We start from the raw sequence: 24,351 nt of genomic DNA, 5'->3' as shown, positions 1-24,351 counted from the left end.
ACTGTATAACTGTATTAATTCAACTGTAAACCTAAAAATTTACAGCCAATTTTGAAGGAGATGCATCTTAGCTCTGGAAATTGTTACTGAATACATCAATGCTGTTGTAATGAAATGCTTCTTCTGATTGTGTGGTCATTAAACAAATAATTTTTAAAAAAGTAATAAAGATCAGAATTCCAGGTGAGGTGGTTCAGTGGGTAAAAGTACTTGCTGCACAAACCTGGCAACTTGAGTTCAATCTCTGGAATCCACATAAAGGTGGAAGGCAAGAACAGACTCCACAAAATTGTCCTCTGGCCTTCACATGCATGCTGTGGCATGTAGACACACACAATTAAAAATAATAATATTTTGTATTTATATTTCTAATTTTAATCTAATTTAGCTATATTTAATAGTATTTAATAATAATATTATTATTATAGCAAACCAAAAGACAAAGAAGTGACACAGTAAAGTCCTGGTCAAAACAACACATTGTACGCAAAGCTGCAGCAGTGCAGTAAGGCAGAAAAATGAAGTATCATAAAGAGCAGAAAGAAGAACTAAAACTAAATCCATCTGTTCTCAGAAAAAATCATCACCTATGTAGAGAATCCCCAAAACATACCAAAAAAGCTCTAGAAATTAAGTGTGTCAAATAAAGTCATAATGTGTTTACTAAACAAAAGTAAACAGTATATGTTCCTAGCAATGACCAATGACTCTGAATTTTGATCCTTGAAAAACCCAAACCATGATCTGTATGCCATGATCTAGTAGATGGACTTTCATCAAAATAAAAGTTATTCCCTCTGATAGACACCATTAAGAGAATGAGAGTTTGGCTTGGTGGTGTAGTAGACATGCAAGGCCCAGCTTCAATCCCCAGCACCACATTAACAAAAAACTATTTCTGCTCAAATAATATTATTGGAAATTGCATAATAATTCAACTATTTATTTGATTGTTTATCTATCTATAATAGGTTGGCACTCTAGAAGACACAAATTATTTTTAAAATTTGTATGTGTATGCACATGGTCCCTTGTATGCATTTTAGCATGTTGGCAACTCAACAACAACAACAACAAAAATCAATGGAATTAATTTAAATATGCTGGAGTGGGGGAACAAAAATTGGAAAAAAATATTTGTAAAGCACATTTTTTTATTGTACCTATAAGACAGGACAAAAAGAGAGGGAAAAGTAAGTGACCTAGGAAGGGAAAGACTCCCTCACCCAGAAATCTTGAAGTCTCTCACCAGCTGAAAGTCAAGAATTTCAGGACAATTAATATTTGCTGTGAAGGTTGCCTACACAGACGCACTATTCCTTCAATATACAGATGTTTCTATAAGAATATTAAAATAGCAATGACTTGTGCTAAGGCCTAAGTGTATATGGACCTTTAAATCTGCATATTTCTAGGAACCTCAGAAGAATCCCATACTTAGAGTAAAAAAAGATACGTCCTCTTAAACAACCCTCACAATCCCTCATTTTGCCATATCAGATTCTATACAACATACCTTCAGAGTCACCCTATAGAGGGGAAAAGAGGGGAGAGTTCCTCAGAAGCCCTTTAAGCAATGTCCCTCCCAAAGCCTCCAAAATAGTTGACACAGCTACTGCTAGGGCAGTTAAGCAACACCAGCTGTGTCTTCCTCTTTCTATGAACACCTGTCTTCCTAATAATTCTCTGCTTAAATAGAGGTCAAACTTTCTTCCTAACACACATACTGAAATTATTTTCTGCAGAGAAGTCAAGAGTCTTGGCTTTACTTGAACAAAGATTTTTGAAAAGGACTCCTCAGGCTGCTGTGGGTAGCAGTGTAAAGCTGTCTCTGGTCCCTCTCCAACGCTGCTGACAATAATACACAAAGAACTTTAAAATGCAAAATGAGCACATGGAAAGATGCTTAACATCATTGGTCATCAGAGAAATGCTAATTAAAATCATAATGAGATGAAGCTACTCACTGGGGACTAAAATAGAACAAACAAAAGGAAAAACTTGACAATCTTTAAAAATGCAGGACTTGCCTACACTGCTGGCCAGAATGTTAAAAGCACGGCCAGTTTGGAAAGCAACCTGCATTTTTTTTTTTTTTTTGGTGTGTGTGTGTGTGTGTGTGTGTGTGTGTGTGTGTGTTTATGGTATTGTGTTTGTGGTGGATGGTAAAGTGTGTGCAAATGCACATGACTGTGTAGACTGGGGAGAACGTTGTGTGTCCTGATCTATCACTCTCAGCCTTATTCCTTTGAGACAGGGTCTCATTGAACCCAGGCTGGCGGCCAGCAAGTCCCAGTGACCCTCTTGTCCCACAGCACTGGAGTTACAGGTGCCTGTGAGGCCAATGCCCATCTTGATTCATGCTTGCACAGTAAGTGATCTTACCCACTGAGTCATTTCTTCAGCCCCCAGCCTGTAAATTTTCCATACATATTTCCTTAACTTACAATCAAATAATTTCACTACTAGATCTTCAGTCAAGAAAAATGAAAACTATGTTCCTCTTGTCCCACAGCACTGGAGTTACAGGTGCCTGTGAGGCCAATGCCCATCTTGATTCATGCTTGCACAGTAAGTGATCTTACCCACTGAGTCATTTCTTCAGCCCCCAGCCTGTAAATTTTCCATACATATTTCCTTAACTTACAATCAAATAATTTCACTACTAGATCTTCAGTCAAGAAAAATGAAAACTATGTTCATATAAAATCCATTTTGCCATATCAGATTCTATACAACATACCTTCAGAGTCACCCTATAGTACACACTAAATGTCTGTCTCTTGGTGAGTGAATAAAAAACCTCTGTTGTAACCTTCCAATGGACTTACTACTCAGCAGCAGATCCTGATTCACACAATATGGATGAATTGCAAACTCATTACAGTAAGCTACAGAAGTGACACTCAGATCTACACACTGTAGGATTCTCCACACATGGTGTTCAGGAAAGGCAAAGTACAGGAAAACAAATCAATGCTTACAATGGGTAGAACTGACTACGAAGTGGCGTGAAGAAAAGTCTTGGGTAATTAAAATAGCTTATATCTTCAACATGATGTTGATCCCGCAACTGTGTAGGTTAAAACTTAAAATGTACACAGCAAAGGTTGAATTTTACAACACATACATTATACTTCTAGAACTTTAATCAACTGGGAGAAATTAGAACTTAAGCAAAACTTTTTAAAAAATCCCTCTTTGACATATGATCTAAGTAAAAACAGTTATAGAAACTTCTGTGTTAACTTATTTTGGTACACTGTGTTCTAGTATTGCAAAAAGCTTTACTAAATTAGTCTGTAATAAAAATGAATTTAAAAATTATACCTTTAGAATCACATGGAATCAAGTTTCAATAATTCAAATGGATTATGAAAGTTTCTACAACACTTTTGGCTTTAATTTCTTAAAGCTCCAAAATAATGTTAGTCTCTCTTAGTTTAGTTCATCTAAGACTTCAAGGAAATTAGAGTGTGCTTCCTTTTCGACAAATATTTTGTTTCATGCTGGAGACCTGAAATAAACAAACCGTTAAATATTTAAGTTGCTAATGTGGTGTTAAAGTTGTATTCACAGAACGAACAGTGTTAAAATTTACATGTAAAGTCCATTTAAATGGCTATTTTGTTTTGGAGGCTGGAGTCAATAGGTCCTGATCCTCTAGCAAGCCCATCTGCTCTAAGAATAGTGACTCCTTAAGAATCACAGATCTGCATAGCTTATTAAAATGCAGATCTCCAGGCTCCACGCAGGACTTACATAACCAGAATCTTGGGAATTAGCCCCAAGAATCTGTTAAACTCTTTAAGAAATGTTTATGCTCATAAACATTTAAGAACTCTTGACTTACATCATAATGAAACTGCTTCCACTCCTACATGGGAGTTTTCTAGGTTCCCATTGCTGGAAGAGATTCAAATGACCAATTCTAAGAACAGAATGAATTCTGCTGCTAAAAGTAATTTTGCTCTTTTCAAATTTCAATTCCTTCTGAAAAATCAGTTTTTGTTAGGATAGTTAACTCTGAATAAAAATACAGCTATCTTGGAGCTGGAGAGATGGCTCAGCAGTTAAGAACACTGGTTGCTCTTGCAGAAGACCCGGGTTTGAATCTCAACACCCACAGACACAGGCAGGCTCAGGAGCTGCACTGTGATACCTACACGCAGGCAACACATGCATACACATAAAATAAAAATAATAAATATTAAAAAATACAGCTATCTTAAAGGAAAGATATACATACTTAAACGGCATTTTCCCTTCTTATAGAGGTAATATATGCTTGTGAAAATATAAATGATATTTTTAGAACTTTACAACCTTCTATTTTCTGTTTCCTTAGTGGAACCTCAGCGTGCCTTCTTTTTTCCAGACAATCTAGGCCCCTGGTGAGGATAAGAGAGGAGGTCTGAAGCTAACAGAGGCCTGCATCATTTTTTAACTCAATACAACACTTACCTATCCAAAGAATCCAGATCATAAGTATGAAAGCAGTTTAGATATCATTTTGATAGACACATATTCCAAGTTGTCATAAAACCTATAAAATACTTTAAAGCATCTTTAAAACTAGCTATAAATTTTTTAAGCACTCCTGAGTATTTTCTTTTTTTAAATGTTTACAAGTGTATTGCCTGCATGTATGTAAGTGCACCCATGTCATGCAATGCAGAGGAGGTCAGAAGAGGGCATCAGAGTCCCCTGGAACTAGAGTTAAGGACAGTTCTTAGCTGTCACATGGGTACTGGGTAGTTTTCTTTATAAAATTCACGGTAAAGAGTAACTTTAAATTCACCTAAATATACTCTTTCTTAATTTTCCTTGAAAATTGCTGTACTCTGAATACTCTGCTAAGGAAACTTCAGAGATGTTTATCTTAGCATATTACAACTAGACAGCTTAATGGAAAATGTGGTCAAACAAAAACACAGATTGTTCCTATGTCATAATTACTGACAAAGGAGTCAGTAATGTACATTTTTAAAAACAGTATGGTTTGGTTTTTATTACAATACAAAACACAAAAGAAGAGCTAAATGTTTCCTATAGGGAGTTGAAAGTGACAGAATTTGATGTTTTCAGTGGACCATTGAAAAATATTTTGAAATATAAGTATTTCAAAAATAAATATTTTATAACTATTTTGAAATGGGAATGGGAAACTATGATTCTAGCACAGTTGTGTCATGCCCTGTCGCATCATCTTTGTAAGTCACCTTAACTTCTTTTACATGTCATTCTTCATAATGGGTACCCAAACTGCTGACACTTTAGCATGAGGAAAGTCAGTGTCATTGTATTCTATTACATTCATCTGAATTATTCCGTGTTTATTGCCTCTACAAACTCATAAACAAAACAAAAACAAAAACAACCCCCCCCCAAAACTTTAGGACCTTTCAGTAACACTGTCGTAACTATAAAAGAATTTATATCAACAGCTGGAAGTTCAATGTAGGGGAGGTAAAATTTATTCTGGAACATACAATATCCACTGGGGTTGGCACAAAACAGATTAGAGGCGATAGAAATATACTTTACTCTGCTACAACTTTTTTAGTACTGACTTGTTTCTCGGTTACTATACATTAACTTTAGCCATAATTAGCTCCCTTGTGGTATGCTCACACAAGTGATTACTGGGTGCTTTGGTAAACAATGACTTACTGCGCTCCACCCTTTTGGTGTACAATAATAAAAACTCAGTATTGACAGAGTTTCACAAGGTCACATTTCCTGCAATGACCCTAAGCAGTCTATACTCACAATATGAAGACTCTAAAATTGAACTATGGGATTAGATCCTATTAGCCTCTCAAAATGCTTTTTAAGGAAATAATCCCTCCCCACTCCTGCCCAATTCCAAATACCTTTCCTAGAAGCAATTATATTTCATTTCCTTTTGTGTACAGACTAAATATTTGAAACTAAAAAGATAAGCAATATCACCTCCTCTTACTGCAGTAGAAGACTGAACTATCCTAGTATTCTCAAAAAGAATACAAAATATTCACCTTTGGTCAAGAATAGCTTATTAAAAGGAGAGAAGAAAAACTGTTGCAGTAAGAGCATTTCAAACCAAAGTTGCTGCAGTAATCAGTGCCACAAGGCAGCCTCCAAGTAAAGGAAGATGCCTAAGCCAAGGATTACAAATTCTATTTTTACCTTTAAAAATATGAGGACCCAAGATCCTGGACAAGAATAAGGCCAAAGTTTAAAGTCTTATATTGTACAATATGGCATAAAGAGCTACTACCTATGATTAAAATTACACTAGAGAGTATTTTAATACTAAGAAATGTAGGGACACAACTCTCCTCTGATGGATAAGCCTGCAGAAAGATGATGCCTGTTAAAAGAAATGCTGGGAGAAGCACAGTAAAAGGAGCCAACCTGTATAACTTACTGTCACATGTCACACACTGGTATATGTGAAGGGCTGATAGAACTCATATGTTTGTTTTGTAAAAGGACAACAAAAAAGAAAACTATTTTAAAGCCAGAAACTGAACCACAAAACCCAAACTTCCAAGTCTAGTTTTCCCTTATTTCATGTATATTCAAGGCAGGCCAAAACTTCTTTTGTGAAACAATAGTATTACTGTTTACTGATCAGCAGGAAGAAATCAAAACATCATGGTGCTTACCTGCAATCCCAACACTGGGGAGTCTGAGGCAATGGGATTGAGCTCACAGATGGTCTAAACTACACTATGAGACCTTGTCTCAACCAAAACCAAACAAGCACTCAGTAGAGTGAATGAATTTACCAAGAATCACAAAGCAGGAAACAGCAACTCATGATTATGAGTGCCAGCTGTGGAAGCATGCAGGCCCCTTTCTTTCACTGGCTCCTCCTCGCAGGGCTTCCTGTAACACCATCCACATCACTCTTGTGTTTCAGGACTTTTCTGAGCCTATTTCCCCTGCTCTTATTATTCCTCTGCAGTAGTACCTTATGTCCTCAGAGTCCCTCTTCCCTTTCATGAATATCTACCACTTCTAGCCACCTGCTCAGGAGTCACCTCCGGACCCACAGCTCCAAAGAGCTCATAAATTACTTTGTAGGGGAGACTCGTCTTCATATTTTCTACTATTCACAGCACAGTGTCTTATACACTGAAGGTGTTATTATTTTTAAAAATTTATTGAGAATTTCATACAGGGATATAAGCATATAAGGTGTTTTGATCAAATCCATGCCCACTCCCTCCCCTCCAACTCCTCCCATATCGCCTCATCACTTTTTTCTGATAACTTCATATACTCTTTCATCTTTTTGCTACTCTAATAATCCCCCCTCTGAAGAGGTAGCCCTAAAATCTTTTAAGGATTAGATAAGAGCTCCCAAATACTTTCAAAATTTTTGGCCTTTGGAATGGAGTCTGTGGCTAAGAAGTGGAAAGACACTTTGACTTTTAGCCAAGAAGCTGGCTACTTTTCTTTGGGGTCTTTTTACACTAACTGCCTAGCCAATTCCTACGTACTCTTATCACAACATCCTCTGAAGAGCTTACCCAGCTTGTGGATAGGGAAGAGGGATGCAGGCCGCTCTAGCTTCTTTCATGCTGAACAGGGACGCAGGGTGAGAAAATTGGAGTACCCCTTCAGAGTGTCTATCTAAAACACTCCCAAATGGCATAACTCTTATCTGTAGGGGGGAGAGAAAGTCTTGACTGGTGAATAGATGTGAGGAGAAGTAAAGGCAAGAGTAATTAGCATTACAAGTTCCAGACAGGGAACTAGAAAAAAGTCAGACAGGGCAAATTTCAAATGTTCATGTAAGAGTCCATTGGAATTTCTTGAGGGGAGTTCCAAAAGCATCCCTCTATTGGGTTCCTCCTCATTTCTCTTTTGTCTGCCAAGGCTGGATTTGAGAGTGATGGGTTCAGGATTTGCTTTCAGGCATTTTGATAGCTGTTGGAGTGGTTAGAATGGGTGTCAATTCCCTCTCAAAGGCTTCTAGATAGGGGAGAAAACAAATTGGGCCATTATTTTAAAACAATAGTGGTTGTCTTCCTTAGCTACAGGTGGGCACTACAGTATTGCAGAACAAGATTTCAAGACTTACATCTGAACAGCACTTTCTGATTCAGACCAAATCACCAATGAGATATAACTGTCTAAATAACTTTTGATATGGACTTAAGCCTAATGTCTGAGAAGTGTAATCCCTCAAACTCTTCAAGAATTATACTGATCACTTTACTCTTTGCTTATATTTTCTTTTTGGATGTTTAAGACCACATAGTTGGCCCAAATAAATCAATTTATATTTATACTTAAGGTCGTTCAAGTATCTGTTCTTCAGGGTTCACATGGGCTTGGGAAGAGCCCATGGCTCCTTTCTTATACCAGTTCCATCTATGTGAAGATAAGTCAAAACTAGCTCCATCTATGTAAGATAAGTCAAAGGTCCTACTTGATCATGGCTGCTTCACTTGGAAGCATGGAGGAAATATTTCCTCTGAGTTGACCCTCCTCTTTATAGACTGGACACTGGTTCAAGTCCATCTGGTGGGGTCTCCATGGCCTCCCTGAATAAGAGGACAAGTGGACTCACCACAGTTACAGGACATTTTGAGGGATGTTCCATAGTCCTTACATGTTATGGGTCTATTTAAACTGTTGATCTCTTCTTGGTTTAATGTTATTGGTTCTCATGATTTTAGATATCCATCCATTTCTTTTAGATTTTCAAATTTAGGGGAGTATAGGTTTTGAAAATATTCCCTTATAATGGTCTGAATCGTTTGGGTGTCTGTTGTGATGTTTCCCCTTTCATCTCTGATTTTGTTGATTTGGATTTGCTCTTTCTTTCCTTTGGTTAACTGAGCAAGCGGTCCGTCTATCTTGTTTAGCATTTCAAAGAACCAACTGTTAGATTCATTGATTCTTTGTGTTGTTTTCTTTCTATTTTATTAATTTCTGCTCTGATTTTGGTTATTTCTTCTCTTCTACTGGATTTGGGTTTCATTTGTACTTGCTTTCCCAGTGTCTTGAGTTGCACTGTTAGGTCATTTATTTGGGCTCTTTGTAAGTTTTTAAAATATGCACTTAAAGCTATAAACTTCCTTCTTAGGATTCCTTTTAATGTGTCCCAGAGGTTGTGTTGTATTGTACTGTCCTTTTCATTAAGTTCCAGGAATTCTTTTATTTCTTTCTTAATTTCTTCTTTGACCCACTCATTATTTAGGAGTGTGTTGTTCAATCGCCACGAGTTTGTGTAGTGACTAGGGCTTTGTCCAGTGTTGATTTTGAGCTTTATTGCTTTGTGGTCAGATCGAATGCATGGAATTATTTCAATTATTTTGTATTTGTTGAGGTTTGTTGTGTGGCCCAGTATGTGGTCCATTTTTGAAAAAGTTCCATGGGGTGCTGAGTAGAAAGTGTATTCTTTGGTGCTTGGTGGAATATTCAAAAGATGTCTGTTAGGTACGTTTGATGTATGGTATAATTTAATTCAGACTTCTGTTTATTCTTTGTCCAGTTGACCTGTTTAATGGAGACAGTGGGGTACTGCAGTCCCCTACTATTACTGAGTTGCAATTAATCTGTGTCTTAAAGTCCTGTAGTGTTGTTTTTATGAATTTGGGTGTGCCAGAGTTTGGTGCATATATGTTAAGGATTGTAATATCTTCTTGGTTAATTGTTCCTTTGATCAGAATGTGACCCTCATCTCTTCTGACTAGTTTTACTTTGAAATCTATTTTGTCAGATATTAGAATTGCAACCCCTGCTTATTTCTTAGTGCCATTTGCTTGGAATATTCTTTTCCATCCTTTGCCTTAAGGTAGTGCCTGTTCTTGAAGGTTAGATGGGTTTCTTGCAGACAGAAAAAAGATGGATCTTGTTTCTTAATCCATTCAGTTAGTCTGTGTCTTTTGACTGGGGAGCTCAGTCCATTGACATTTAAGGTTATTATTGAAAGATATGTATTGGTTACTGTCATTTTGATTGCTGTTTGTGTTGTCTAATTTTGTGGTTCCTCAATTATACCTTTATTCATTTTCTTTCATTGCCCTTGGGGTATAGTTGTTTCTCTCTGCTCTCTGTATTGCTTCAAGTATTCTTTGAAGGGCTGGTTTCATGGACATGTATTCTTTCAGGGTTTTCATGCCATGGAAGATTTTTCTTTCCTCCTCAACTATAATAGACATTTTTGCTGGGTAAAGTATTCTGGGCTGGCATCTTTGTCATGTAGAACTGGAGATACCTTGGTCCAGGCTCTTCTGGAATTCACAGTTTGCGTTGATAAGTCAGCTGTAATTCTGATGGCCTTTCCTTTGTACGTGACTTGTTGTTTTTCTTTCGCTGCTTTCAGTATTCTTTGTTCTGTACATTTCGTGTTTTTACAATACGCCATGGGGAGCTTCTTTTCTGATCCTATTTGGTCTGATCCATTCTGTTTTGTGTTCTATGTGCTTCCTATGTTTGTATGGGATGTCTTTCCTTAATTTCAGGAAATTCTCTTCTGCAATACTGTTTAAGACCTGATCAACACCATTAACCTGAAATTCTTCTCCTTCCTCTATTCCTATGATCCGTGGATTTGGCCTTTTCGTGGTGTTCCACATCTCTTGCATATTCCATTCCTGTGCTTTTTAAAATTTTCCATAATCTTTGCTTGAGTGGTCTAATTCTTCAACTTTATCCTTCAGTGTTGCTATTCTGTTTTCCATTTCATTCATTCTAGTGGTGAGGTTTTCCCCTGTTGTTTCAAGTCGGCTTATTGAATTTTGCACTTCCTTCTTCGCTTCTGCCCGAGTTTTCTTCAGTGTTTCTCTTTTGTGAATTCATTCAGAAGTTTATCCCTATCTTCTTTTAGTTCTTTGATTTGTTGGTGTGTTCTTTAAATTCGTTGAACTCCTTAATCATGTTTATGATTGTTCTTTTAAATTCTGTGTCCTGGGTTATCTCTAGGGGGTTTCCTTGTAGAACTCTTCTACAGGTGGAGTTTGGTTGGGACATAGTATTTTGGCTTTCCATTTTATTATTCTTTCACTGTGATTTTGGCATGTGAATTTCTTTTGTTGTTTGTGATTTTGATATGAGAATTAAGATGAAGTTTTCTTCTGTTTGTATTACTGGTGTGCCTTGGTCCTTTTCTTGCTGTTTATGCAAAGCTGGTTGGTCCAGTTTTCATATTCTGTCAGGTTTTATTTTGGAGGTAACTGATGGCTTCAGATCAGCTACTCAGGAGCACCCACAGAAGCCCAAGTCAGGTTCCAGTCAGGTACACTCAGGCTTCCTTCTAAAGTTTGGACCCCCTATTAGTGGGAACTCAGAGGAAAATTTGGGAAGTTCCCTAAGGGGGGGTGCCAATTTTGGAACTCTCAGTCGGTCTGCTGAGTTCTCAGCCTCTATGCTGTCTGCTGAGTTCTCAGCCTCTATCCTGAGGGAGGCCTGAAACAGGCACCCTCTGGTGGTCTACTGAGATCACAGCCACTACACAGATGGAGGTTAGATCCCGCCCTCTCAGGCTGTCTGCTAAGGTCTCAGCCTTATCCTACCAAAGCCAAGTCTGCCCAGGGGCCTTGGGAGGGGCCTCACTTAATCCCAGTTAGGGGGTTGAGTATGGTGCAATTAGGGGAAGCTCACAATCATGTGGAGGCAGAATCCAACTTTGATAAGACCTGCCTACTGAATGTATCCACCAACATATTTGAAAAGTGTCATCATTTACGACTTTTCTTTGTTCTGTTACTATAAAAAAGTAATGTTACTGTTACCACGCCGGAACATGGAATTTGAGGTAATCTGAATCTGTGTTCCTGGGCCATGGCCACTCATATTTGGTTCCAGAATAAACTACCCCTTACCCCTTTGAGGTGAGAGTTATCCTTTTGCGTCAACATAGGAAACAAACTCAAAATTAGGATACAGATTATTTTTCTCATAATCTCTCATTCCTGGCTATATATTAATGTCAAATCCTTAAGGTTTGACTCAGTCATCCACCATGACTTAAACAATTTCTGTATCTTAAATTAACCAAAACAGAGTTTTCACTTATAGAATGAAAATATGCCCCTTAGGAAACCTTGTCTAGTGTAAACAATTTTTTTTTAACTATAAGAGCCAAGAGACTGAGCTAAAATTAAAAGGCAGTTTACTGCAGTCTATTTGATTTTTAAGGAACAAATAAATGTCCCTTGGAAAAGTCCAGGCTACTAAAGATATTATTCCTGGCATAGTGCTTTAGTTTCTAAGGGGAAAACAAACAAACAAAACACACTAGAGATGATAGACAAGAAACATGATTCAGTTTGCGATTATTTAAAATAGCACCTTCAGAGACAGCCTGAGAGGGTGGGTTCCAACGTCTATCTGTGTAGTGGCTGTGATCTCAGCAGACCTCCAGAGAATGCCTGTTTCCAGCCTCCCTCTGGCATAGGGGCTGAGAACTCAGGGGACTGCCTGAGGTGATGACATTCTTAGCTTTTGGATTGGTATGGGACCTGGTGGTCTGTTAATACATTTTATTAGTCATAAGAATGTTAATTCAGAAACAGAGTTATGCAAGGTGTAGCTATTTATGGGGTTAAAGATGTCCCCAGATATTTGTGAATAGGCTCTGGATCTGTAACATTCTAAACTCTCCACAGTCATTGAAGTGTTTATCAGTTGGTCAATCTTGCAGGAAATTTTGCTCAGGGTGAAGAGTTCTTTCTGGTAACTTTCTTTCACACTTACTAGCTACAGTAAGTAAGATACCCAAATGGTTATTAAAATGTATTGTATGTGACAGGCTTTCTTTGTTTGCTTTGAGACGGGGTCTCATATGGCCCAGGCTAGCCTCAAACTCACAATGTAGTCAAGAATGACCCTGAACTCCTAAAATCCTCCTGTCTGTACCTCCCAAGTGCTGGGATTACAGGGGTAGTCACTGAACCCCATTTCTAAGGCAGAGCCTTAAAAGGATATTAAGTTTAATATAAGAATCTTAATTATCTACTTGCTTAATTGAAAATGGACTCACATAGACCTCTCAGGTTAAACCCAGTAATATGTGACCTCTCTAGACAGGCCAGCTTGTATTTGGTATCTTTTCCTTTCTCTTTTACCCTGTTTGCCCAAACTCAGTAAGCTTCCTGTCAAATCATCAAAGAATTCCTGCAATTACTCTTATGATTACCCTCAACAGAATATAATTTCTAATTTTTGGGGACTTTCATTCAGGTTTCTGCCTTTTTGCTCTTAAAATCCAAATCAGAAAGAATACATCATTTTCAGAACCTAAACAGAACAAGAAAACTCCATTTCCAAAATACCAGAAAAGGGAAATGTTCTATAATAACAAAGCTGTTTCTGATCCCAGAGGTCTATCCTTCCTTAAAGTTTTCTGATTGATCTGCAATGCCATACCTAACCTTTACTCATTAAATCACATAGTACTAGAAGGGGCTGGGGAGTTATCCAACTGCAGGGGTTGACTCAGCTATTTACAGATATCTTTATCATGCTTATGAGGGATGGGGGCAAAGAATGGGGGAGGGGATAAAAACAACCACAGTCCAGGGTTTTGGATTCTGGCAGATAAACTGACTTCACGCCACTAACCTCTGCCATCACAAACTGACATGGATTTTCAAATAAACTACCCGTGGGTATGTCTGCATCCACAGAGAGAGAAGTGGTCACCAATGAAGACTTAATTATTAAATATCCCTTCCTCCTGACATGCTTCAGAAAAATTTTTCTTACTAATTCTGTATGTGGTAAGTACTCATATTTTCACTGGTCTAGTAGGAATGTGATATCAACAAAAATTTTTAATCTATTTCAGTGAAACTCACTGTGACATCACCTCAGGTTATACTGATAAAATTTAGTGAAATATTCTATATAAGCATTCCAACCCTCTGAGTCAATACATTTTGTGGAATATAATGAATATACTGTTTTTTCCACTTAGTCTAAGACCCTAACAACATTGGAGTATAATATGACAGGACAGGTTTGACAATTTACAAACTGGAGAAACAACCCAATTGCTACATTTAAGCAGTAAAAATAATATAACCTATAGAAAGTCAGTCATCAGGCAATAAACACATAAAACTCCAATTTTTACAAAGACCTTTTAGTCTCTATTTTTTCCTTCAATTCTTTTTTGTTTTTGTTTGTTTTTAGAGAGACAGTCTCCCTGTAGTTGGCCTGGAATTCACTACATAGACCAGGCTGGCCTTGATCTCACATAGATCACAAAAAATTTTTGGTCTTTTTGAGACAGGGTCTCCCTGTAGCCCCAGCTGGCCTGGAACTCATTATGGAGACTAGGCTAACCTTGAAGTCACAGAGCACATCCAGCTGAGATCATTTATTCTGAGTGAAATATGCGTTAGCTAGTATGGACCAGGAACACCGATTTGGGTTGCCCTGAATAACATGTTCTCACATGGAAGCAGTTACATGAACTTTTTTTAAAAAAAGTATTTTATTTATTATTTTTATTTTATTTGTATGAGTGCATTGCCTGCATGTATGTAAGTGCACCCAGTTAGTGCAATGCCCAAGGAGATCAGAAGAGAGCATCAGATTTCCCTGAAACTGGAATTACAGACGGTTGTCAGCTGTCATGTGGGTGCTGGGAATTGAACCCAGGTCCTCTGCAAGAGTAATCAGTACTCTTAACCTCTGAGCCATCTCTTCAACCCCACATGAACTTTTATAATTAGAGAAAAAACAATTTATAAATCAAAGCACTTTGCATATACATTGTTGAAAATATCACATAGGTAGTTCACAGCTGGGTGGGAAAAACTGTTACAGGTTTTAGATATTACGTGATGAATTTATTCCTTGCTTTGGCACTGGATAAAGCTAATTGTTTATTAATATAGTCCAAAGATTTTTATCCAATGTTTAAACAATGATAAGTCAGAGACAGAAGTGGGCAATGAATAATTATTAAGGGAACAAAAGCAGCCCATGATAATTTGGCTCTGGATCTGTATCTTTCCAACTCTACAATCAAGAAATTCTCACTTATCTGCAACTTTTGGGTGGCGGTGGGGGAAATGCTTCAGTTTACACAGGCATCAACTTAACAGAAATTAAATAGTTCTCATTAAAAGAATCTTAAAAAAAAATCCATTACCCACCCCCCTTTGACTTCTACAATGCAATCAAAACAGAGGCAAGACAAAGTATTCAGATCATGTGGATGGTTGAACTAGCCATTTGAATTATGAACTTTCACTAAGATGCTATCAATTCAGATCACACAGAGAGCAAGGAGCAATTTGCACTGATCAGTGGCACATATCATTCCTCTAGTACCTTGCAGTAATTGCTGTGTCTAGCTTCAAGAATTCAAGGGAAGGACACTTTGGATGGTCATGGAAGTTACAACTTCAGAAAGACTCATATCATAGCAGTGTTTGCTCAGTGAACAAATATACCTAATGAATGTCAATGGACAAATGAATGTGAACCAATGAGGTGTTTCCTCTGAAAGATGAGGCTAGTGGTACTCTTAATTTGCTACTTTTCTTTGGTGGTTTTAGACCAGGCTGTCTTTGAACTCCTCAGCTCAAGGGATCCTCCTGTCTCAGTGTCCCAATTAGCTGGGAATACAGTCTCACACCACTACATTTAGAATCAGAGCCTTGTTAAGTAGAATTTCGGGGGTACAGAATTCCTTATGAACTGAAGTTCCCTGAAAAAGCAACAACTACACTGAAGGTTCTACAGAGCAAGCAACTGATTAGAACTTCTGTGATTGTAGAGAGGTAGAAGGTTAACAGAGGGATGAAATCGTTTTAGGTATCTTTATCAACAGTCATTATCACCTACCTCTGTACCTCACCCAATATCTTTATGACTATCAGGTGAAACCTTTGGGTTGTACTCACTTCACAGACCACTCAAAAGCTAAGAATGATTTCTGATAGCATCTGAGATCTGCAGAGGGTTTCCTGCTCTACTATGTTGTGGTTGACTGCCTACCTGCTGTCCTCACCAGTGCATCTGGAAATGTCTTCATTTATTTCTCTTGTTCTGTGATGAAAAAGTTAAAAGTAACCACTCCAGGATGGAACTGTCATTCAGGGAAACCGGAGTCTATTTTCCACCAGTCATGGCAGTATGGAAGAGGACACAGCGAAGACCACTGACCAGGCAACTCCATGGGGGTGGGGGGAGCAGTTTATTTGGGAGCAAACAGACCCCTGGACTGCCTGTTGGGGAAGCAGGGGAGCAGCAGCCAGAAACAGCAGCAGAGAATCCACGTGCAGGGGGAGTCAGATATCTTTTATAGGCAGTCATGTGATTGGTAACTTTCCATGACCTAGGCTGGGCAGTTCAGCTCTGGATTGGTCAGTCCTAGTAAGCAGCAGGACTTGCCTAGGGCTAAATTCCACCACCCCCAACCCCCGACCCCCCCTCATTTGAAAATATGTGAGCTGCACTGCCATTTTAGGAGCCTGCCAGGAACCTAACAGTGGCCTCCCATATTAGTTCAGGATATGCTCTTATTCTTGTTGGAGTAAGAGTTGTGTTTTTGATCAACAGCCTTTTAAAAATAAGGGCTGACTGAAGTTGTGACAGAAGGCTCATAGTTTGAGGCCAGTCTGAAATATACCAGGAGTTCAAATTATAGTAAAGAAAGAGCTTTGGGCACGGTGGTCATGTATTTGTAATACCAGCACCCGGGAGGGGAAGGCAGGAGATCAGGAGTTCCAAGTCTGGCCTTGATGATGAGACTCTGCCTCAAAAGACAAAATGGAGAAAGAAATCGAAGTAGGCACTGTGAATGGGAATCGTTCACTGGTGTGGTGTCTTAGCAGCATTCCCTGCCTTCCTCGCCGTTTCTTCCAAATTCTACGGCTTGTAGTGTTCCCTCCTGCCTTCTAGAAGCTGCTCCACCCTCACCCCTACTTCTACACCGCAGCAGGAATATACAAGCCATCCAACTTTCCCCTAGTGTCCTTGAAATATTTAAGAGGACTAACTTTTTTGCCTTTTCTTTTACTTTTTTTTTTTCCTGTCTTTTTGAGACAGGGTCTCCCTGCAGCCCCAGCTGTCCTGGAACTCACTATGTAGACCAGACTGGCCTTGAACTCACAGAGATCTGCCTGCCTCTGGCTCCCGAGTGCTGGGATTAAAGGCATGGGCCACCATGTCTGGCTTGCCTTTTCTTTTTTAAAAAATATTTTATTATTATCTTTATTTTATGTGTATGAATGTATTGCCTACACCCCTGTCATGCAATGCCTGTGGGGATCAAAAGAGGGCGTCGGATCCCCGGGAACCGAAGTTAGGACGATTGTTAGCCACTATGTGGATGCTAGGAATAGAACCCAGGTCCTCAGTAAAAGCAGCCAGTGCTCTTAAGCATAGAGCCATCTACCTCTCCAGCCCCCCTTTTCTTTTTTAAACCACTGGTTTATTCATCTCCGGACCAACAGAGATATTTGAGCACAGGTGAGATAAGGGGTAAGAGTAACTCTAAAGAAATAGGGGAATTTATTCAGCACAAGTAAGTGTGGAGAGGAAGGTCAAGAACGCTTTTACAAAAATCCGTAATTCTCAGAGTAGGAGCAAGGAACTTGGTACATTTTATACTCAGAACCCAAATGTGGGCGTTCATGTTTTGAGGCACTGGAAATATTAATGGTTAAAAGATTACATCCCTTTCTCAAGCAGTGAAATGAGTTCTTAAAAAAAAAAATAATCCAAAAAAAAAATAATCCAGGTGGATTAGTTTTACGACTTTCTTTTCCCTTTTCCCTTACATTCTCTCTTTCAAGGCAGCCGCTGAGATTTACAGATTGCCTGCCCTGAGTATTTTTCCTTAAATTTGAATACAATTTTCCTAAAGCTTCTGTTGAGTTCATTCGCGTCAGGGATCAAACTCAAGTGGTCAGGTGCCTTTAACCTTGAGACATTTTGCTGGCATACCAAGCAACCTTTTTCTCCTCTTAATTTAGACATGTGGTAGGCAAATACCATTCATAGAAGACTCTCTAACCTTCTTTTTCTCTTTCTATCCATTAAAAAAATCATCAGTAATAAAGCATTAGCCCATGTTTAATCCTGTCCTCATACTACAGCAGAAGTTCATATAAAACAGCAAAGTTCACAAACAGACTAGGGCCTGGACAAAGACCTGGACCTGTAAGCCCTCCCTAACAGTGTTTCTCAACTGGGGGAAGGGTGCTGGGGATGGATCTTTGTACCCTAGAGGGCATATGGCAATGGCTAGAGACCTTTTTCATAGCCATGACTAGGGGATCAGGAAGGGAGATTGCTGGCACATAACAGGAAGAGGCCAGGGATGTTGTGAAATACCTTACAGTACCCAGAACAGGCTGGTATAAGAAAGAAATTCCTGCCTAATATGTCCAGTGTCTTGACCAAGAAAGGCTACTCTACTCATATAAGCATTTTGCTTCCACTTTCAGTGCAGTACTCAACTAATTACACAGCTAATCAGTACTTTATTCTTATGTAGTTCACATTAGGTGATTTTTGCTCTGCTGTAGGCTAAGCATGCAGACAGCATTTTAAGGTAAGTAAAGCTAAGATAGGATACTTTAAAATGTATTACTCAGGATATAACCCCATTATTAAGCTCAGGAGCATCTGTATACTTGGTATATAAAAGACAAGTTTTATAGGTAGTTAGCTTGAATGAATATTTACAATTTTAAAGTAAGTTATACAATCAGCATCATCAATAGAGTTGAATTTCTTTTTTTTTTACAAGAATGAAATGCTTTTATTTTCTATTGTCCTGAGAACAATTATTAAAATGAAATTCAAGATTTTATTTCTTAGCCTGACTTCTCACTTGTCTATGAAAATCAAGGTCACAGTACAGATATTAGTTATGTCAAATATCACAGTTCATAGTTCACGTGCTTTCTAGATTGGGCACATACCCCGCAAGCCTTATACTTTCCCCACTATCTCAGCTGGATAGTACCCGTCCCCTAAGTATGCAGTATCCATCCACAAGGAGTAACCGACCACTGCCTAGTTCATTTATACCTTTTCTTGTCATTTCAGAAAAGTCAGGAGATGACCTACCACCTCCACTCTTCACCCTGACACACAGGACACATTATCGGCTCCAACCTCTGCACTTTCATACTCTGGAACAAGGGTACTTGCAGTAATTCAGCTCTGGGAGTGATGAAAACTCAAAAAATTTTAAAAACATCCAGTTTGAAATAATCCCTGAGCACACTGTTCATTCCAGCATTAAGTCTCCAGACAGGTAATAAATTAAAGGCACATGTTTTTTCCTAGTGGAAGACCACTGCATAGTACTAGAAACAGTACACCAGCCAGGCTAATCAAGGTTCGAACTGATGAACTCCCCCTTTAATATTTAATCCTGTATGCTGGAAGAACATTCACTTTGACCAGTATGACAGCTGGAGTAAAATAACCCTTCTACATAAAGGCGAAGGACAGCTTAAGCCTCCTCTTCCTCCTTTTCCAAGAAATCAATGTTCCATTGTCAGCAGGAATTACTAAATATTCCACTCCATCAGTCCCTTCTTTGTTCTTAGAGGTGTGGTCCCTAAAGTCAGCTAACTGGGCTCGGAGTGTGAGATCACTGTTGACAAGAAAAGCCTCCCAACACTGCTGGTAAAAACCTTGAAAAGAAAGTTCAATGTAGGAACAGTTATCCTGGTTATCCAGTTGGTACTTTATTAGTAGCCTGAAACTCCCTCTTGCATTAGGGATAAGGGTTCATAACACGAATCAGAGAACTAAGTGGTAGAGATCCAGATTGTTCAACCTGAAGAGAATTCTCAAAGGTTTCTTCAGTATAAGGATTATATGTGGTAGTTTCATGCCAGAGCCAATTATTAAGACTCTACTTTGCACAATCCCACATGAGAGGAGAACTGAGGTGATCAACAGATGCTATAAGGTACACGTTATGCAAAGGTGACAACTGTTCAATAATTTGTTGGCTATTGTCTCCTCTCAACATTTGGCTACTCAAGTTGTGGATAAGAAGGCAGGGTTCTAAAGAAGAATCTTCTTTAAACTTATTATCCAGTCTAGCTGGTCCAACACACTTCGGAATGTACCCATATGATCAAGGACTTCTTCAGTTATAGAATTCAGGACTGATTTCACTGATTCCAGGAAAGAAGCCACTGATGACAACATGAATGCAATCTTGAAGCATGGTGGTTCAAAACCTTTCTAGTAAATCTTTCTTAGAACCCAAACCATAGAGCACAATGTTGAACCCAAGGTGTAACTGCAGCATCCACTTACGAAAAATTTCTCATACGGTTGATTTAATTGTCTCATTTCAGCAGAAAAGGAGGGAGAAAATGTGCTTAGTAAGTTGTGCCAGAGTTTGCTGATCCAGTTTAGTTCTCTTTGGCTTCTGCAGTGTGTTCTATGTAAAACTTCTGAACTTCTGTGGCTTCAAAATATTCTTCTACTAAATCACTTGTTTTGTCTCTTTTCGTTTTGCTGGGAGGTGTTCCTTTGCAAACAGGAGCTGAGCGCACTCTGTTCTGAGCCTGACTCTTCTGACTGAGCACGACTGCACTAGTGTCCTCACAGCTCTTTGCTACCCCTTCATCATGGAGGCAGAAGACCCGCTCTCACCTTCAGCATGTAACTTTGGCACTATTCTTTTTCTTTGACTATGAATGAGGCGTTGCTGACAGCTTCACTTTTGTCACTGTTCTTCAGCTGTCTTTCCTTGGGGTACAGTGCCCCCTGCTTTTGAGCAGCATTTATCATAATTTCAGGATCATTCTTTAAGTTGTATGAAACGCTTTTCCTTGGTGTTTTTGCTAGTTCTGAAGCTAATTTAGTATCTTTTGGGGTGTTTTTTATGTTGAAAAGAATCCTTTATTCCCACCATCTACGGTAGAGCCATTTCCCAAGGATTCTTGAATAATTCTTCCCAGAACTTCCATGTAGTTCTGATCCTTGAAGACTTCCTGGTCACTTTCCTCCAATTCATATTCTGGAGTTTTTATTATGTTTTTGTGACTAACCAAAAGCTGAGCTCTCTCCTATAATTTCCCTCTTCCTTGTCTATCAAGAATGTGACTATGAACATCATCGTCTCCCAGGAATTGAACCTCCAGCATTTTAGCTTCCTAATTCCAGTTTATTCATCACAGCCAACCTTTTAAGGTACTATGCATTCTTCAGCTGGGCAATTCAGACAAAGTTACCTCAGCAGCCCGGCACCCAGCAGCCAAGGGAGACAGGCGGCATTAATGTCCCTCATGCACCTCTAGGCCCGCTCTGGCCACCACAGGCTGCTCTACTAAGCCAGCTGAGGGAGGCCAAGTTCTCTGGAAGCCTCAGGGGCAGTATGAGGAACCCCCAGGCCGCAGACGATGACAGGCCTGCTCCCACACCAGATTCAAATTTCTTACAATGTTGGATGCATCTTTTTTATTTTAAAAGACATGGTCTTGTTGTGTAGCCCTGGTTGGCTTAGAACTCACTGTGTATGTGTGTTTGAGGCTGCCTCTGCCGCTTGAGTGCTAGGACTAAAGGAGTGTACCTGGATTGCTGGATGTATCTTAATATTAACTCAGAGAAAGTAAGAAGCTACATTTCCTACAACGTTCCCAGTCACAGACTAGAATTTGAAAGCTAAGCTTTCAAAAATGTCTAATATGTCACATGTTCAGGATAATCGGAAATTCATAATGTTCTAGACTAAACATGTTTAAAGTAACATGCTTAAATCAGTAGAGCTTAAAACATGCCAGTGGAAAGTAAAACCAACAGAATTCATCAAGCACAAGAAAGAATATCACGGATGAAGGACAAGATAGAGGAGAAATAAAGAAAAAATAAAGAGAAAAAAAACCTAATGACTATAACATCCAAGAATCCTGGGATGCAGTCAAAAGACAATGAGACTCGATGTGTCGAAGGAGGGGCTGAGGTGAAAACTAAAGGCAGAGAAGAATATACTCAATGAATTGCAGCACAGAGTTTTCAAAATCTAGAGAAAGAAATGAAATTCAAATGCAAGATGCATCAAAAACTCAAAACAGCCATGAGCAGAGAAGAACCTCTCCACAGCATATTATAGTCAAGATCTTAACAACCCAAAGCAGGGCCAGCAAAATGGCTCAGCAGGTCAAGGTGCCTGCTGCCAAGCCTGACAACCTGAGTTTGATCCCTAGGACCTACATAGTGGAAGGAGAAAACTGACTTCTACAAGTTGTACTCTGACCTCTGCACATGTGCCATGGCACGCACACACACACACACACACACACACACACACACACAAATCGGCCAGTCAACCAATGAACAAATAAATAAATGAACACACAAAGCAAACCATATTAAAAGACGTAAAGGGGAAAACCCAACTCCGGTTTCTTATCAGCCACTCTAAAGGTCAGGATAGCATGACACAATAAATTTCAAACTCAGAAAATAAACACCCGCCATTCAACATTGCTTTATATAGCTAAGTTACCTTTGAGAAAAATTGACAGGGCGGTGGGGGGTGGAGGGAGAGATGGCTCAGCAGTTATAAGCAGTTAACTGCTCTTGCAGAGAATCAGAGTTCAGCTCCCAGAACCCATGTCAGGTGGCTCACAAGTCCCTCTAACTCCGGTTCCCTTTTCTGACCTCTGTGGTTCCTGCACATAAACTCACAAAGGCAGACAGACACATGTACACAAAAAGTAAATAATTTTTCAAAAAAAAAGTTTACAGAGAAATAAGGACATGTCAAGACAAGTAAACGAAGATAGTTTATGAAACCAGTCAAGCACAGCAGAAGATGCTTAAAGAAATATTAATATAGAAGAAGAAAGTTTTGATTATGAAAACACAGGAATAAAGAATACATCTCAGCTGGGCATGGTGGCTCACATCTTTTATCCCAGCACTCAGGAGGCAGAGGCAGGCAGATCTCTGAGTTTGAGGCCAGCCTGGTCTACATAGTGAGTTCCAGGTCAGCTAGGGCTACAGGGAGATGCTGTCTCAAAAAGACAAACAAAACAAAACAAAACAAACAAAAAACCCATGAGAACTGATGAACAAAGAAAAGTTACACAGGAATCCACCAAGTCCGACAAACCAGCAAACCCCTATAGTAGTAAGACAGAAAGAAAGAAAAGAACAAACAATAATGGAACCAAATAGAAAAATAATCCATAAAATTACAAAAATTAACAAACAACTATCAAAAATAATCTTAAATGAAAATAGCCTCAACTCACCAATAAAGACACACAGACTGACTGATCAATTAAACAACCAGATGCACCTATTAGTTATCTCCAAGAAACATACCTCACTGATAAAGATGCACTTAGATCGAAAGTCAAAGAATGCAAGCCAAGCTATCAAGTGACTAGAAGTCCAATACGAACTGCCATAGCTATTCTAACACCTGATAACTTTGACTTCAATCCAAAATCAGTCAGCAGAGATAAAGAAGCACTACTCATCAGAGCCTTTGAGATACAATTAAGGAAGTTCTAAGAGGACAGTTTACACCTATGAATGCTTATATTAAGAAATCACAGAGATCAACAACAACTAATTTAATGACACAGTTTAAAGTATTTAAAAACATAAGAAAAAGTCAAATCCTGAAATAGTAGATGGCAGGAAATAATAAAGATCAGAGCAGAACTGATATGGACATAGCCACAGGATTTCTATGAAGGACTCCAGCAGGTCAGTAAATAGCTACAATAACTGGCAAACGAGATCACATAAAATTCAAAGCTCCTTCACAGCAAGGGAAACCATCAACAGTGAAGAGACAGCCTACAAAATGAGGAAAAATGTCTGCCAACCATACAACTGGCAGGGACTAATAAACAGACTATATAAAGAACTGAAAAAATTAAACACCAAAATATGAAACCTCCAATCAAAAAATGGGCCATGAAATGAATTGATGAGCTTCAAAAGAGTAAGTACAAATGGAAAATAAACATTTGAAAAAGTGTTCAACATCCTTGGCCATTAGACATAAAAATTAAAATAACTTTTCAATTCCATCTTACCTCAATCAAAATGGTTATCATCAGGGAAACAAATGAAGGCTAGGAATAGTGATAGAGTGCTTGTCTATGTGTGAAACCCAAAGTTCAATTCCTGGCATGGCAAAGAAGAGAGAAGGGATGGGAGGGAGGAGAGGGGAGGGGATGGGAGGGGAGGGGAGGAAGGGAAGGAGAGAGGGAGGGAGGGAGGGAGGAAGGAAGAAGGAAGGAAGGAGTAAGGAAGGAGTAAGGAAGGAAGGAAGGAGGAAGGAAAAAGGAAGGAGGAAAGAAGGAAGGAGGAAGGAAGGAAGGAAGGAGGAAGGAAGGAAGAAGGAAGGAGGAAAGAAGGAAGGAAGGAGGAAGGAAGGAAGGA

General features: G+C 38.9%; 1 protein-coding gene and 1 pseudogene across 2 annotated transcripts in view; both read right to left on the bottom strand.

Annotated features, from left to right (window-relative positions):
• Positions 1-24,351, bottom strand: part of CUNH9orf85 (chromosome unknown C9orf85 homolog) — a 79,198-nt gene that overhangs the window by 13,609 nt on the left and 41,238 nt on the right. Inside the window, exon 3 of one of the 2 annotated variants that reach the window (XM_029568142.1) lies at positions 3,396-3,517. The exons of the other annotated variant lie outside the window; for it this stretch is intronic. Within the exon in view, the coding sequence (XP_029424002.1) occupies positions 3,505-3,517 (13 nt within the window). The 3' untranslated portion in view covers positions 3,396-3,504. Of the gene's footprint in view, positions 1-3,395; positions 3,518-24,351 lie in introns of those variants that run through there. 2 annotated transcript variants of the gene reach the window in all.
• LOC103741845 lies at positions 19,436-21,092 on the bottom strand (annotated as a pseudogene).

The sequence above is a fragment of the Nannospalax galili genome, unplaced genomic scaffold (genome assembly GCF_000622305.1).
Source record: "Nannospalax galili isolate Female #2095 unplaced genomic scaffold, S.galili_v1.0 scaffold761, whole genome shotgun sequence".
Lineage (NCBI taxonomy): Eukaryota > Metazoa > Chordata > Mammalia > Rodentia > Spalacidae > Nannospalax > Nannospalax galili.
The sequence above is the reverse complement of the archived record's forward strand: the minus strand, read 5'-3'. Positions and strand labels throughout refer to the sequence as shown.